The sequence below is a fragment of the Jaculus jaculus genome, chromosome 1 (assembly GCF_020740685.1).
Source record: "Jaculus jaculus isolate mJacJac1 chromosome 1, mJacJac1.mat.Y.cur, whole genome shotgun sequence".
Taxonomy (NCBI): domain Eukaryota; kingdom Metazoa; phylum Chordata; class Mammalia; order Rodentia; family Dipodidae; genus Jaculus; species Jaculus jaculus.
Window position 1 is genome coordinate 162,207,945 of NC_059102.1, and position 15,311 is coordinate 162,223,255.

At 45.5% G+C, this 15,311-nt stretch overlaps 1 protein-coding gene and 3 pseudogenes across 1 annotated transcript; 2 read left to right on the forward strand and 2 right to left on the reverse strand.

Annotated features, from left to right (window-relative positions):
- The first annotated feature begins 2,508 nt into the window (after positions 1-2,508).
- LOC101599848 lies at positions 2,509-2,962 on the forward strand (annotated as a pseudogene).
- Positions 2,963-4,795: 1,833 nt separating this feature from the next.
- Positions 4,796-5,656, reverse strand: LOC101599558 (non-structural maintenance of chromosomes element 3 homolog). The gene has a single exon (XM_004656466.2). It carries the CDS (start codon positions 5,654-5,656, stop codon positions 4,796-4,798), a length of 861 nt encoding a protein of 286 aa, XP_004656523.2.
- Positions 5,657-6,567: 911 nt separating this feature from the next.
- LOC123458298 lies at positions 6,568-6,667 on the forward strand (annotated as a pseudogene).
- Positions 6,668-12,101: 5,434 nt separating this feature from the next.
- LOC123457648 lies at positions 12,102-13,153 on the reverse strand (annotated as a pseudogene).
- Between the last annotated feature and the right edge of the window lie 2,158 nt (positions 13,154-15,311).

Here is a 15,311-nt window from a genome sequence, read left to right on the forward strand (position 1 = left end):
CCTAAACAAGACCATCGTAAGAGGAGGAAAAGACCATGACAACAAAAGTAAAAGAGAGACTGATTGGGATGGGGAGGGGATGTGATGGAGAATGGAATTTCAAAGGGGAAAGTGGGGGGAGGGAGGGTATTACCATGGATATTTTTTTATAATCATGGAAAATGTTAATGAAAATCGAGAAAAAAAAATCTCCCAATTACAAAAAGTCCAGGCCCAGATGGCTTCATAAGTAAATTTGAAAAACCTAAATAAATAACTAAACTATGTTGAGATTCTACCTCACTCCTATCAGATTGGCTACCATCATGAAAACAAATGACTGTAAATGCTGGTGAGGATACAGAAAAAGAGAAACCCTTCTACACTGTTGGTGGGAATGCAGTCTGGTCCAGCTATTGTGGAAATAAATGTGGAGGTTCCTAAGACAGCTGAAAATAGATTTACCATATGACCCAGTTATACCACTCCTAGGCGTATATCCTTAGGACTTGTCCCACTACCTTAGAGATACTTGCTCAACCATGTTTGTTGCTGCTCTTGTCACAATAGCTAAGAAATGGAACCAGCCTAGATGTCCCTCAACTGATGAGTGGATAATGAAGATGTGGTACATTTACACAATGGAGTTCTACTCAGCAGTAAAGAAAAATGAAATTATGAAATTTTCAGGAAAATGGATGGACCTGGAAAGTATACTTAGTGAGGTAACCCAGGCCTAGAAAACCAAATGTCACATGCTTTCTCTCATATGTGGATCCTAGCTATAAATGATTGGACTTCTACGTGAGTAGGAAGAAAACTCAGTGTCAGAGGCCAGTAAGCTAGAAAGGAGATATAAAGGGAATAGAAAGGGAAGAGGGACTTAACAGGATGATATTGTATATATATAAGTAGAAGAACAGATTAATGGGGACGAAAAGTGAGGTCAGCGGAAGAGATTGAGCAAAGGAAAGGTGGAGGGAGGACTAATCAAAATCTAAGAGGATATAAATAAGCCATATGGAAACCTTTGTTGGACGATGGAACACTTAGAAGCCATAGATTGTTACTAGAAAATTTTCAGTGCCAGAGATGGGATACCTTCCAGTGGGTTATAGGCCAGGGAGGTCCCTGACGCCCCTAAAACATTACAGGCCATTGCCGAGACTCTTGGTTTCCTACCAGGAATAGATGGTAAGATCCTATTGCTGAAGACTCCACATACTTGCACTGCAAGGTCACTGAGAAATCCTGCTGGAGCTGAGCTGATGTAGACCAGCTGACAGAAAGCTGGAAGAAGCCATTCTGCATGCAGTTCAATGGGAGAGAGAAAAATGACTAAAAAAAAATGAGTAAAGATACTCAACAGTGGACACTGCAAGCCTTAAATTTGGCCAGCCTGGCCAAATGAGCCAATGGGTGCAATAGTGGCATGTCTGTTATGGGGGAAACCAATTGCTCTCTAAAGGGACTCGAGGTCCTCTCCATGGGAGGGAATACATCCCTGATACTGAAAACCTACAACAGAGGTAATCATGAGCCCTAGGGGAGTAATGTCTGCTGGTGTCTGGCTAAATGTATATACTATGCTCACCAAACTGCACTGTAAGCACTTCTTTTGATGTTCATTCCCTTATATTAATGCTACTCTCACTTTTGGTTAGAGAAGCTTCTCTTTTCAGAAAGCAGTGACTTTGCAAGGACTCAGAAGGCATCATGGTGCTGATAGTGACAGAGGAGTGCTCAGAACTGACATATCTATATCACATCCTCCAAGGCTCAGGGTCAATTGCAGAAGAGGTGGTAGAAAGAATGTAAGAGCCAAAGGAAAGGTAGGACTCCTTAAAATGTGTTCCTCCAGACACAAAATGGCCTGGATATCTGTGACCTTACAGTGCCTGATGCTACCTACACAAGACCATCATAATAGTATGAAAAGATCATGACATCAAAATAAAAGAGAGAATGATTGAGAGGGGGAGGAGATATGACGGAAAGTGGAGTGTCAAAGGGGCAAGTGAGGGGAGGGAGGGAATTACCATGGGCTATTGTCTTTAATTATGAAAGTTGTCAATAAATAAATAAATGAAATAAATAAATAAATAAAAGGGCATGTGTCAGCACCCCAGCCTGAGACTACATAGTGAATTCCAGGTCAGTCTGGGCTAGAGCAAGACTCTACCTCAAAAAAAAAAAAAAAAAAAAAAAGATTAAAATAAAAAACCGTGCACAGTGGTGCACGCCTTTAATCCCAGAACTTGGGAGGCAGAGGTAAGAGAATTGCCATGAATTTGAGGCCACCCTGAGACTACATAGTGAATTCTAGGTCGGCCTTGGCTAGAGTGAGACACTACCTAAAAAAAAAAAATGTGTTACAGAGTAGAGAGAGTGAGGAGGCTGCATCTGTGTCCCGCTCTCCACAGCCATTGCAGTACATTGAGCTCCATACAGACAGCACTAGGGCAAGTGAGAGGCCGACCAGCAACTGGCAGTTTCTTGTACCTCCTTGAGGAAAATAGTCAATTAAATATGGGCAAAGGAGACTTCAAGAAGCCGAGAGGCAAAATGTTATCATATGCGTTGTTTGTGTAAACCTGGTGGGAGGAACACAAGAAGCATCCAGATGCTTTTGTCAACTTCTCTCAGAATTCTCTAAGAAGTGCTCAGAGAGGTGGAAGACCATGCCTGCGAAAGAAGGAAAGTTTGAAGACATGGCCAAGGCATGTCATCATGAGAAATGAAAACCTATATCCCTCCTAAAGGGGAAACAGAAAAGAAGTTCCCGGATTCCAATTCACACAAGAGACCTCCTTCGGCCTTCTTGTTCTGTTCTGAATACCGCCCCCAAATTAAAGGAGAACACCCCAGCCTATCCATTGGTGATGTTGTAAAGAAACTGGGAGAGATATGGAACAACACTGCTACGGATGACAAGCAGCCTTACTAAAAGAAAGCTGCCAAGCTGAGAGAAAAGTATGAATAGGATATTGCTGCCTACAGAGCTAAAGGAAAACCTGATGCAGAGAGAAAAAAAAAAAAGGAGTTGTCAAGCCTAAAAAAGAGCAATTTTTCTTGCTTTTTTAAAGGTAGGGTCTCACTCTAGCCAAGAAGGAAGAGGAGAAAGATAATAATGATGAAGAGAAGATGATGATGAATAAATTGGTTATACTGCAGTTTTTTTTCTTGTCTATAAAGCATTTAACCCCCCTGTACACAACTTGCTTCTTTTTTTTTGTTTTTCAAGGTAGGGTCTCTAGCCCAGGCTGACCTGGAAGTAGACTCAGGGTGGCCTCAAACTCATGGCGATCCTCGTACCTCTGCCTCCCAAGTGCTGGAATTAAAGGCATGCGCCATTATGCCTGGCCACAACTCACTTCTTTTAAAGAAAAAATTGAAATGTAAGGCTATGTAAGATTTGTTTTTAAACTGTACAGTGTCTTTTTTGGTATCGTTAACACACTACTGAATGTGCCTTTCGCTAACCCTGTCCTGGTTGTATTTTCTTTCTTTTTTTAAAAAACTTTATTTTTTACTTATTTATTTGAGAGAGAGAGAGAGAGAGAAAGAGGCAGAGAGGGCGAGAGAGAGAATGGGTGCACCAGGGACCCCAGCCACTGCAAACGAACTCATCTGGCTTATGCGGGTCCTGGAGAGTCCAACTGGGATCATTTGACTTTGCAGGGAAATGCCTTAACTGCTAAGCCATCTCTCCAGCCCTGGTTGTATTTTTCAGTAGCCTCTAACCTTGCCCGGTACAGTATGGGGCATGTAAATTGGCATGGAAGTTTAAAGCAGGTTCTTGTTGGTGCCCAGTACAAATTAGTTATATATGGGGACAGTATTTTTTTTTTATCCTCAATTGTCTTTGTTAACTGAATACCACTCTGTAATTGCAAAAAAAAAAAAAAAAAAAAAATGCAGCTGTTTTGTTGACATTCTGAATGCCTTTAAGTAAATACAATTATTTTTATTTAAAAAAACCTAAAGACACAAAAAAAAAAAAAATGTTGCCGGGCATGGTGGCACATGTCTTTAATCCCAGCACACAGGAGGCAGAGGTAGTTGGATCACCATGAGTTTGAGGCCACCCTGAGACTACATAGTGAATTCTAGGTCAGTCTGGGCTTGAGTGAGACCCTACCTCGAGAAACCAAAATAAATAAATAAAATAAAAATAGCAAATAGAAAAATTAAAAAGAAATAAAATAGAAAGCGGAGTATTTAGAGCGGATTGATTCAATGGAAGGGGTACAAAAGAAAATAAGTCAGGGCTGGAGAGAGAACTTAGCTGCTAAAGTACTTACCTACAAAGCCTAAGGACCCAGATTCGATTCCTCAGAACCCACATAAGCCAGATGTACATGGAGGCACATGGATCTGGAGTTCATTTGCATGGCCAGAGACCCTGGTGTGCCCATTCTCTCCTTCTCTCTAATAAAAAAATAAATAAAAACAACATTTAAAAAAATGGGTGTGGTGGCACATGCCTTTAATCCCAGCATTCAGGTGGCAGAGGTAGGTGGATCACTGTGATTTCGAGGCCAGCCTGAGACTACATAGTGAGTCCAGGTCAGCCTGGGCTAGACAGCGAGCAAGACCCTACCTCAAAAAACCAAAAATTAAAATAAAATAAAACCTTGAAATTAAACAACACAATACTAAAAAACAAAACAAAACAAAAAAACACTTCACAACACACCCTAAAATGCACACATTTTATTGTTGCAGAAATATACTCCCTCTGGCCCCACTTTCCCAATTCTTTTCAACTTATGTTTGTGGGTCCCCAGGCATTTGTCCCAGAGTCCCTCTGTTATCAAGAGGACAGGATTGGACCACTCAACTCAGGGCTGGCCCTATTCTCCTCATCTACCAAAGCTTCGCAGTACTGCGCTGGCCAGTCCGTGGGGTCTTGATTGTGCACCTTGGCCACAAACTTAAGAACTTTCATCTTGCTGGTTTCCAGGTTGGTTCGCGGGCCCCACTGGAACTGGTACTCTGCAGGATCCGTGTGGGGTATTCGCTGGTACTCCAGGTAACGCTGTCTTACAAAATCTTCAGTAATGAGTTTCTTTGGATCACCAAAAATGAAATGCTTCCTGGTGGGGTACACGCCCAACCGCTGCAGGAAATCCCAGACTTCGGATTCCGCGATGCCGTTGCCGTTCATAAAGATGAGTCCTAAGATAATCATCAGGAGGCCCGTGGTGGGCGTTCCCTGATCCCCCCTCACCGAGGCATCCTCCTCCAAGGGTTCCAGGGCATTGACCAAGATGTAGGTGTTCCTCTTGGGTTCAAGTTCCACCAGCTTGTACCCAAAAACGTACTCGAGTCGCTCTACAGCCAGCTTGAGGAGGTCTGGGAAGATGTCCTTATAGTCTCGAATGACATGCTTCAGGATGCCGGTCCGCTTGATGGGCATCTTCTTCTGGTCCTTAATCAGCAAGAACTGCACCAGCTCGGCCACCTTCAGCTCCAGCTGCTTCTGGGTCCGGAGCCCCGGGTAGGTGGCGGTTTGGGAGGAGTGCGAGCCCTGCGATGAGCTGTTCAGGGTGTCCTTAGAGCTGCTCGGGCCGCTGGACACGTTCAGGACCCCTGTGTCTCCCACAGGACCCAAATCCCTGCTGCTGTGGGCCTGGGCGCTGGCGCAGGCTCCATTCCTCGGTTTTTGCAACATGTGACCGGGCAGCCGGCACCGACTCCAGCAGTCAGGGAAACGCTCGCTGCCATAACGGCAAAAGCCGCGCGATTGAGGCGACGCTTAGCGCCCAGGGAGGGCGCCTCACCTTCTGGTTACTGTTTTGTGTGTGGGGTGGCGGGGGTTCTGAGTTTCATTGGCTGATTTTCAAATGTCAACCACCTTTGCATTCCTGAAAGATGGTCTTGCTAACAAAGCATCATCCTTTTCTTAAAATTGTATTTATTTAACTTGATCATATTTTATGATTAGCATCTATGCTCACAAAGATTATTGCTATGTAATCTTTTCTTTTTCAGTGCTGGCTATGGAACCAAGGGCCTTGCTTATCTAGCACTTACTTCTACCACTTCCTCAACCCTCCCTACCTTTGTTTGTTTGTTTTCTGAGGTAGGGTTTCACTCTAGCCCGGCTTCCTTTTATATTTAAAAAATATTTTATTATTTATTTATAAGCAGAGAGAGACAGACAGAAAGAGAATGGGCTGCCACTGCGCTCCAGACACGTGTTACTTTGTACCCCTGGCTCCATGTGGGTAATTGGGAATGAAACCTGGCCCAGTCAGGCTATGCAAGCAAGCGTCTTTAAGTGTTGAGCCATCTCTACAGCCTTGATTACTATCTTTTTTTTATGTCTGCCACTGTTTTTTGTTGTTGTTTCTGAAGTAGGGTCTCATTATAGTCCAGGCTGACCTGGAATTCACTATGTAGTCTCAGGGTGGCCTCAACCTCACAGCGATCCTCCTACCTCTGCCTCCCAAGTGCTGGGATTAAAGGTGTGTACCACCAGGCCTGGCTACACTATCCTTTTAAAAAAAATATTTATCATGCCTGACCTATCCTTGTGGGGCAACAATTTTCCTGGAAGGTACAGCATAAAACAACAAAGTGGTGCTTGCTTCGGCAGCACATATACTAAAATTGGAAGGATAGAAATTAGCATGGCCCCTGCACAAGGATGACACGCAAATGTGAAGCGTTCCATTTTCAAAAAAAAAAAAAAACAACTGATGTACAAAAATTGAATATTTTAAATTTTTCATTATAATTTCATCTTTAAATTATGAGCTATTTATTTATGAGAGAGAGAGAGAGAGAGAGGGAGAGAGAGAATGGGAACGCCAGGGCCTCCAGCCACTGCAAACGAACTCCAGATGCAAACGCCTCCTTGTACATCTGCCTTACGTGGGTCCTGGGGAATCCAACCTGGATCCTTTGGCTTTGCAGGCAAACACCTTAACCACTAAGCCATCTCTCCAGCCTCAAATTATGAGTTATTTAGAAGGAATATTTTCATTTTATGCACGTGGGGGACACACATATGTGTGCAGGTGTGCATGTAGAGGGAGGTTGATATTGGGTGTCTTCCTTTATTGCTCTCTGCCTTTTTGTTTATTTATTTTTTTGAGGTAGGGTCTCACTTTAGACCTGGAATTCACTCTATAGTCCCAGGCAGGCCTCGAATGTACACTGATCATCCTACCTCTGCCTCTCAATTGCTGGGATTAAAGGTGTGCACCACCATGCTTAGCTATTTTTTTTTCTGCCTTATTTTTTGAGACAGGGTCTCTTACTCTATTTGGAATTCACTTATTTTACTAGACAAACTAGGCAGCAAACTCGCAGAATCCTGTACCCACCACACTGGTGCTGAGATTACAGGTGCATGCCACTACACCTGCCAGTTTATGTGAATGCTGGGGACCTAAGCTCAGGTCTCCTCATGTTTGCACAGCTAGAGTTTTACCAACTTAACCATCTCCCTAGTCTTGGTTCCTATCTTTTGGAAACCAGTATATTGTTGCTTTGATTCCTAGTTAAGTCTGGGTCAGAATGTACTACATTATTTCAGTCTCTAAAAATGTTTACATTTGGGGCTGGAGAGACAGTTAAGGTGCTTGCCTTCAAAGCCTAACAACTAGTGTTCGACTCCCCAGTACCCACATAAAGCCAGATGCATAAAGTGGCTCATACATCTGGAGTTCATTTGCTGTGGCTAGAGGCTCTGGTGCACCCATTTTCTCTGTCTCTCTCTCTCTCTGCTTGACAATAAAGATATATTTTTAAGTTTATATTTGTTGGGTGTGCTGTCACATGCCTTTAATTCCAGCACTTGGGAGGATCACTCTGAGTTTGAGGCCAGCCTGAGACTACATAATGAATTCCAGGTCAGCCTGGGCCTGAGTGAGACCTTACCTAAAAGATAAATATTGCTGGGCGTGGTGGCACACACCTTTAATCCCAACACTTGGGAGGCAGACGTAGGTGATAGCCATGAGTTTGAGGCGACCCTGAGACTACATAGTGAATTCCAGGTCAGCCTGGACTAGAGGGAGACCCTACCTCAAAAAAAAAAAAAAAAAAGATTAATGTTTATATTGATCATGTGGACTTCTGGTCAAGATGGTGATGCTAGAGGTCTGGGGGTGAAATCAGAGGGAAGCAAGGACTGAAAACCAAAATTTGTCAAGAAGACAAAATATAGCTAACTTCCTAGCAAGAGATGAACCACCCCTTACACATCAGCTAGGGCCCAGGTGAAACAAGAGGAATTTTCAACAGAGCGCCTGGCAACCTGCACCTAGTGATGGAGAGAGACACTGAGGATACTCAAAACATTTCAAAGCAGAAATCCAAAAGTTGCTGAGAGCACAACACTAAAGTACACTTAAAACACACCCAGCATGGCTTAAGGAACTTTGCAGAAGATGGGGGAGGAAAAATTGTAAGAGCCACCAGGGTAGGAGGGAACATCCAGAGGTATTGTCAGCCTCCCCCTCGCCCCCATAACTGACTGTTGCTCTCACAACTCATAACCCACAACCCTATAGTGAATACCCAAAATCCTACTGAGGAGGGCCCTCAATGAAATGGGGTCAGGGAGAAGGGAAATGATGGTACCAACACATGATGTGTCCATATAAATTTCTACTTAAAATATAAGTTTAGGGCTGGAGATGACTCAGTGATTAAGGTGCTTGCCTCCAAAGCCTAAGGACCTGGGTTCAATTCTCCAGTACCCATGTAAAGCCAGATGCACAATGTGGCACATACATCTGGAGTTCATTTGTAGTGGCTAGAGGTTCTGGCATGCCCATTCTCTCTATCTGCCTCTCCCTACTCTCTTAAATTAATAAATAAAATATTTTTGAAAGTTTATATGTTATAGCCTAAAACAAATATTTCACGAACACTTGAGAAATTGTGTGCTTTGCAGGTGCTGGGTAATTGAGTTCTATAAAAGCCAATTAGATCAATTAATTAACCATGCTCTTTAAATCCTTACTGATTAAATTCCTTACTGATTGTTTATTTATTTTTTTTTTTTGGTCTGCTTCTGTCATTGAGACAGTTGGGTTAAAATCTCTAACTGGAAGCTGGACGTGGTGGCGCACGCCTTTAATCACAGCACTTGGGAGGCAGAGGTAGGAGGATCGTCGTGAGTTCAAGGCCACCCTGAGACTCCATAGTGAATTCCAGGTCAGCCTGGGATACAGTGAGATCCTACCTTGAAAAACCAAAAAAAAAAAAAAAAAAAAAAAAAAAAGTCCTCTTGTAGCTGGGCGTGGTACCACATGCTTTTAATCTCGGCACTCGGGATCGCTGTGAGTTTGAGGCCACCCTGAGACTACATCGTGAATTTCAGGTCAGCCTGGACCAGAGTGAGACCCTACTCAAAAACAAACAAACAAAGTCATTTTTAAAATATATTTTTTAAGCTTCAGTTTTTAAAATTTTATTTATTTTTTATTTATTTAAGAAAGAGAGAGAATGGGCACACCAGGGCCTCCAGCCACTACAAACTCCATTCGATGCATGCATGCACCACCTTGTGCATCTGGCTTACGTGGGTCCTGGGGAACTGAACCAAGGTCCTTTGGCTTTGTAGGTAAACACCTTAATAGCTAAGCCATCTCTCCAGCTCCAAAATGTCCTTTTTATTTCTAGTAATACTTATTTTGTTCTGTCTTTCCAGGGTAGGGTCTTGATGTAGCCCAGGCTAACCTGGAATTCACTCTATAGTTCCAGGCTGGCAATCCTGTGTGCCATCACACTCAGCTCATGTATATTTTAAAACCTATTTTTATTGTTTTAGTTTGTGTGTGTGTTCATGTGTGAGTGCACATGTCTCTACCTCCCCAGTGCTGGGATTACAAGAATGTGCCATCAGACTTGTTTATTTTGTTTGTTTGCTTTGTTTTTGTTTTTCAAGGTAGGGTCTCACTCTGGTCCAGGCTGACCTGGAATTAACTCTGTCATCTCAGGGTGGCCTTGAACTCATGGCAATCCTCCTACCTCTGCCTCCTGAGTGCTGGGATTAAAGGCGTGTGCCACCACGCCCGGCTTGTTTGCTTTGTTTTTTGAGATAGGCTCTCGCTCTAGCCCAGGCTGACATGGAACTCACTATGTAGTCTCAGGCTGGCCTTGAACTCACGGCAATCCTCCTACCTCTGCCTCCCAAGTGCTGGGATTAAAAGGTATATGCCACCATGGCCCAGTAAGAGTCTTCTATTTTAATGCACAGAACTTGAAAACAGTCTCAACCTAGGAAACTCATGCTAGAAAATAAAAACCCCATTCTATTATCATATATGTGTGTATGTGTGTTTACTTTTTTTTTTTTTTTTTGTTTTTTTCAAGTTAGGGTCTCACTCTAGCTCAGGCTGACCTGAGATTCACTGTGACTCTCAGGGTGGCCTCGAACTCAAGGTGGTCCTCTTACCTCTGCCTCCCAAGTGCTGGAACTAAAGGCGTGTGCTACCGATCCCGGCTCCCATTCTACTTTTATATTCACATCTGAAAGAGTTTTTATTTATTTATTTATTTATTTATTTATTTATTTATTTATTTATTTTCAAGGTAGGGTCACACTCTAATCCAGGCTGACCTGGCACTCACTCTGTAATCCCAGGATGGCCTCGAACTCACAGCAAGCCTTCTACCTCTGCCTCCGGATTGCTGGGATTAAAGGTGTGCACCACCATGCCTGGTTCACTGGAAAAGCATTTTTAAAAAATTATTACAGTTGGGCATATTTATTACGGACATATTTAGTATGGCTGCATCATGTGTTGGTACAATCCTTCTCCTAATCCCTGCTGCCATACTGTTGGGGGCCTTCCTCAGTGGGATGCAAGTATTACCCATGGAGTTGTGAGTTATGCATTGTGGGAGCAATAGTCAGTTGTTGGGGGTGGAGGCAATGCCTTTGGGCATGATATCCCAACCTATGGCTCTTATAATGTTTCTGACCCCTCTTCTGCAAAATTCTGAGCAGTGATGGGTGCATTTAAAATCTACCTCAGTGATGAGCTCAGAAAGAGCATTAAAAAAAAATTATTTATTTATTTCAGAAAGTGAGAAAGAGGGGGAGAGAGAGAATGGGCATGTTAAGGCTTCTAGCCACTGAAAATGAACTCCAGACACATGCCGCCTTGTGCATCTGGCTTACATGGGTCCTGGGGAATTGAACCAAGGTCCTTTGCAGGCAAATGCCTTAACTGCTAAGCCATTTCTCCAGCCCAGAAAGAGCATTTTTTAAAAAAGAGTCTACTATTTTATTATTTTGAGAGTGAAAAGTAGATAGACACACACACACAGAGAATGAGTGCGCCAGGGTCTATAGACACTTGCAAACGCCACCTTGTGCATCTGGCTTTATGTGGGTACTGAGGAATTGAACTTGGGTCTTTAGGCTTTTCAGGCAAGCATCCTAACTGCTGAGCCATCTCTCTAGCCCTGAAAGAGCTTTTTTTTTTTGGTTTCTCAAGGTAGGGTCTCACTCTAACCCACACTAACCTGGAACTCACTATGTAGTCTCAGGGTGGCCTCAAACTCACGGTAATCCTCCTACCTCTGCCTCCCAAGTGCTGGGATTAAAGGCATGTACCACCATGCCCATCTTCTGAAAGAGCATTTTTGTTTGTTTGTTTTTTGAGGTAGGGTCTCACTCTAGCCCAGGCTGACCTGGAATTCACTATGGAGTCTCAAGGTGGCCTCGAACTCACAGCGATTCTCCTACCTCTGCCTTCCAGTGCTGGTATTAAAGGCATGTGCCACCACGCCTGGCCATGAAAGAACATTTTTGACTATTTAAAAAAATTTTTTTTAACATTTTCCATGATTATAAAAAAAAAAAATCCCATGGTAGTTCCCTCCCTTCCCCCCCCCACACTTTCCCCTTTGAAATTCCATTCTCCATCATATTACCTCCCCATCTCATTTTTTAAATTTTTTTAAAATTTATTTATTTATTTATTTGAGAGTGACAGACACAGAGAGAAAGACAGATAGAGGGAGAGAGAGAGAATGGGCACGCCAGAGCTTCCAGCCTCTGCAAACGAACTCCAGACGTGTGCGCCCCCTTGTGCATCTGTGGCTACCTGGGGAACCGAGCCTCGAACTGGGGTCCTTAGGCTTCACAGGCAAGCGCTTAACTGCTAAGCCATCTCTCCAGCACACCCCATCTCATTTTTGACTATTATATTTAGCAAACAGTTTAATATGAAAATGTACATGACCTGCTGGGCGTGTTGGCGCACACCTTTCATACCAGCACTGAGAGGCAGAGGTAGGAGGATTACTGTGAGTTTGAGTCCACCATGAGACTACATAGTGAATTCCAAGTCAGCTTGGGCTAGAGTGAGACCCTACCTCAAAAAAAAAAAAAAAAAGTACATGACCTGATTTCATATCAGTAGTAAAATAGGCCCTTTGAGAAAAGGGTATGAATTTCTCTGAAAAGACAAGCCATTGTTTAAACTGGTTCCAAGGCTTCCAACATGATGATGCTATTTCCTCATACGATCACCATCCCAATATTATGCTGCTGCACACTAGTTGCCATTTCCACACATTCATTCATCACAAGATTCAGGAAGAGATCAAATCCCCACAGTATTCCTTGGATATGTCTGCAGCCATTTAATTTCAGTGATAATTTCTTGTCCATAAATTTCTTCAGATCAGGGTGAGCCTTGCTTGTGGAGTCTTGTTAGTGAGCAGCCGCTTGCATTCACACAGCAGCCTTGTTTTGTTGCAGGGAATAACGGCTATCTCCTTGCACACCTGCTTGTTGGTGTGGAAGTCATTGCCCAGTCGTGTATAATAAGTACATCTCAATAATGACCTGGACTGTTTTCTTCACTGTCGTAGTGTGAATGTCACCCATGTTGGCAGGTAAATAAATAATAATTTTTAAAAAGCTGGCCTTTTAAATTTTGGTATTTTCAAGGCATGATCTCACTTTAGCCCAGACTGACCTGGAACTCACTCTGTAGTCCAGGCTGGCCTCGAACTCGTAATGATCTTCCTACCCCTGCCTCCCGAGTGCTGGGGCTAAAGGTATAAGCTACCACGCTCGGGTATGTGTGTTGTTTTATGAGGCAGGGTCTCACTCTAACCCAGGCTCACCTGGAATTCACTATGTAGTCTCAGGGTGGCCTCAAATTCATGGCAATTCTCCTACCTCTGCCTCCCAACTGCTGGGATTAAAGGCGTGCGCCACCATGCCCGGCTTTTTTTTTTTTTTTTTTCTTCTTCTTCTATGTTTTGTATCCCAGGCTGGCCTTAAACTGGTGGGTAGCTTCTTAATCCTTAACATCCCGCCTTGTTCCCTATCAAGTCAGTGTTGAGTCAGGTTTTGGGGAAAGACAGTGTGACAGGTCTTTTTTCCGTCCGTGCCGGCAGAGGTCAAACCCTAATCTCTCTGGCCATCCTCCCTGCGCAGGTGCTGTGGAGGCGCCGCATTCCCGGGCTGAGGACTCTCTTCTTCCTGTTGGGGTGTTAAGGTATGACGGAGCGAAATGGCAATCTGCATCCTTCCTTTTACCTTACTGTCCTTCACAGCCTCCCGACGCTCCCCCATCACCGCGCCTCTGCTGCAGTACACGAGCATCCCACGGAAGGCCACTGCCTGGGAGTTCTCAGCGCCCGGGCAGCCGCACCTCGCGGGCGCGAGAGGACCGAGCGGGAGGGTTGTCCGCAGCTGCGCCTTCTGATTGGGTACGAGGCCCTACCTTGCGTGGCGCTATTGGTTGTAACGCCTGTCAGTCCGGTGGCTTTTAAGCGGCTGCGAGAAGGCCGGGGGGATGGGCTTAGGGCTTCTGCAGGCGGGAGGCCGCGGGTCAACCCGAGGGTCCCAGAGGTGAGGCGCGTCTCTGCGGCGCAGGCGTTCTGGGCCCTGCCTTCTAACGGTCGCGCGCGGCCTTGCTCCTGCGCACTAGCCAGCCTCGCCGTGGGCGGGGCGGCTGAGGAAGGGCCAGGGAGGGAGGGAGGGAGGGTGGGAGGGGAGGGCGGGTGGAGTTGGGGGGTGGGATGGGGGATCCGGAGGACCGGAGGCCATGCTTGTGGAGAAAGGGCTTCCGTTACGCTTTACACACCCGGGCCTGAAGAGGCGGAGGACTAAGCCGTGTGAGGGGCCGAGGGGACGCAGCGAGGCTCGGGGACGGGCGGCCCGTGGGTATTGGCCGCCGGGGCAGCGGGAGAAAACATGGACGCCCTGGAACGGGCTCATGGTGATCGGCAGGAGAGTGACGCTCCTATCGAGAACCTCGCAGAAATGTAAAGTGTGGGACCCGAAGCTTGAGTCTGAACACTGGAGACTGGAGGACGGAGAGAAGAGCCTGGGTCTGGATGGTGACGGGCTGTTTGGGAAGCTCCAGGCCTCCCTTGCAGCGGCGGGCGCGTGGCCGGGCAGACCCATGGAGACTTGGGGAAAGCCGGAGATGATGACCCGCAAATCCCGAGCCGAACCGAGGACTACAGGGTCGACAGCAGAGCTCAAGAGGGATTCCATGTTTGAAGAAAGGCACAAGACTACTAGAAACAAAGTGAAGATCAGTGGAGGGGACTTGAAACCCAAAGGGGATCAACTGAGGCAGAATGAAGAGCTGAAGTGGAGTGGAGAGAAGCTGATGGACAAGACAGGGAAGCTAGGGTTGGCCGAAGAGAGAGTGGTGGACAAGGAGGAGAGGCATGGATCTAAAGCAGAGAAGGTGGTGGACAGAGAAGAGAGGCGTGGATCCAGAGGAGAGAAACTGGTGGACAGAGAAGAAAGGCGTGGATCCAGGGAAGAGAGGCGGAGATCCAGGGAAGAGAGGCGTGGGTCCAGAGCAGAGAAGGTGGTGGATAGAGAAGAGAGGCGTGGATCCAGAGGAGAGAAACTGGTGGACGGAGAAGAGAGGCGTGGATCCAGGGAAGAGAGGCGGAGATCCAGGGAAGAGAGGCGTGGGTCCAGAGCAGAGAAGGTGGTGGACAGAGAAGAGAGGCGTGAATCCAGAGGAGAGAGGCGGGGATCTAGGGCAGAGAAGGTGGACAGAGAAGAGGTGGACAGAGAAGAGAGGCGGGGATCTAGGGCAGAGAAGGTGGTGGACAGAAAAGAGAGACGTGGATCCAGAGGAGAGAGGCGGGGGTCCAGAGCAGAGAAGGTAGTGGACAGAGAAGAGAAGGTGGTAGACATAGAAGAGAAGGTGGTGGACATAGAAGAGAGGCATGGATCCAGAAGAGAGAGGCGGGGGTCCAGAGTAGAGAAGGTAGTGTACAGAGAAGAGAGACATGGATCTAGAGGAGCGAAGGTAGTGGAAAGAGAAGAGAAGGTGTTAGACGTAGAAGAGAAGGTGGTGGACATAGAAGAG

Coding starts and splice junctions, on each gene's coding strand:
- LOC101599558 (XM_004656466.2), bottom strand. CDS start 5,656: ATGTTGCAAAAACCGAGGAATGGAGCCTGCGCCAGCGCCCAGGCCCAC.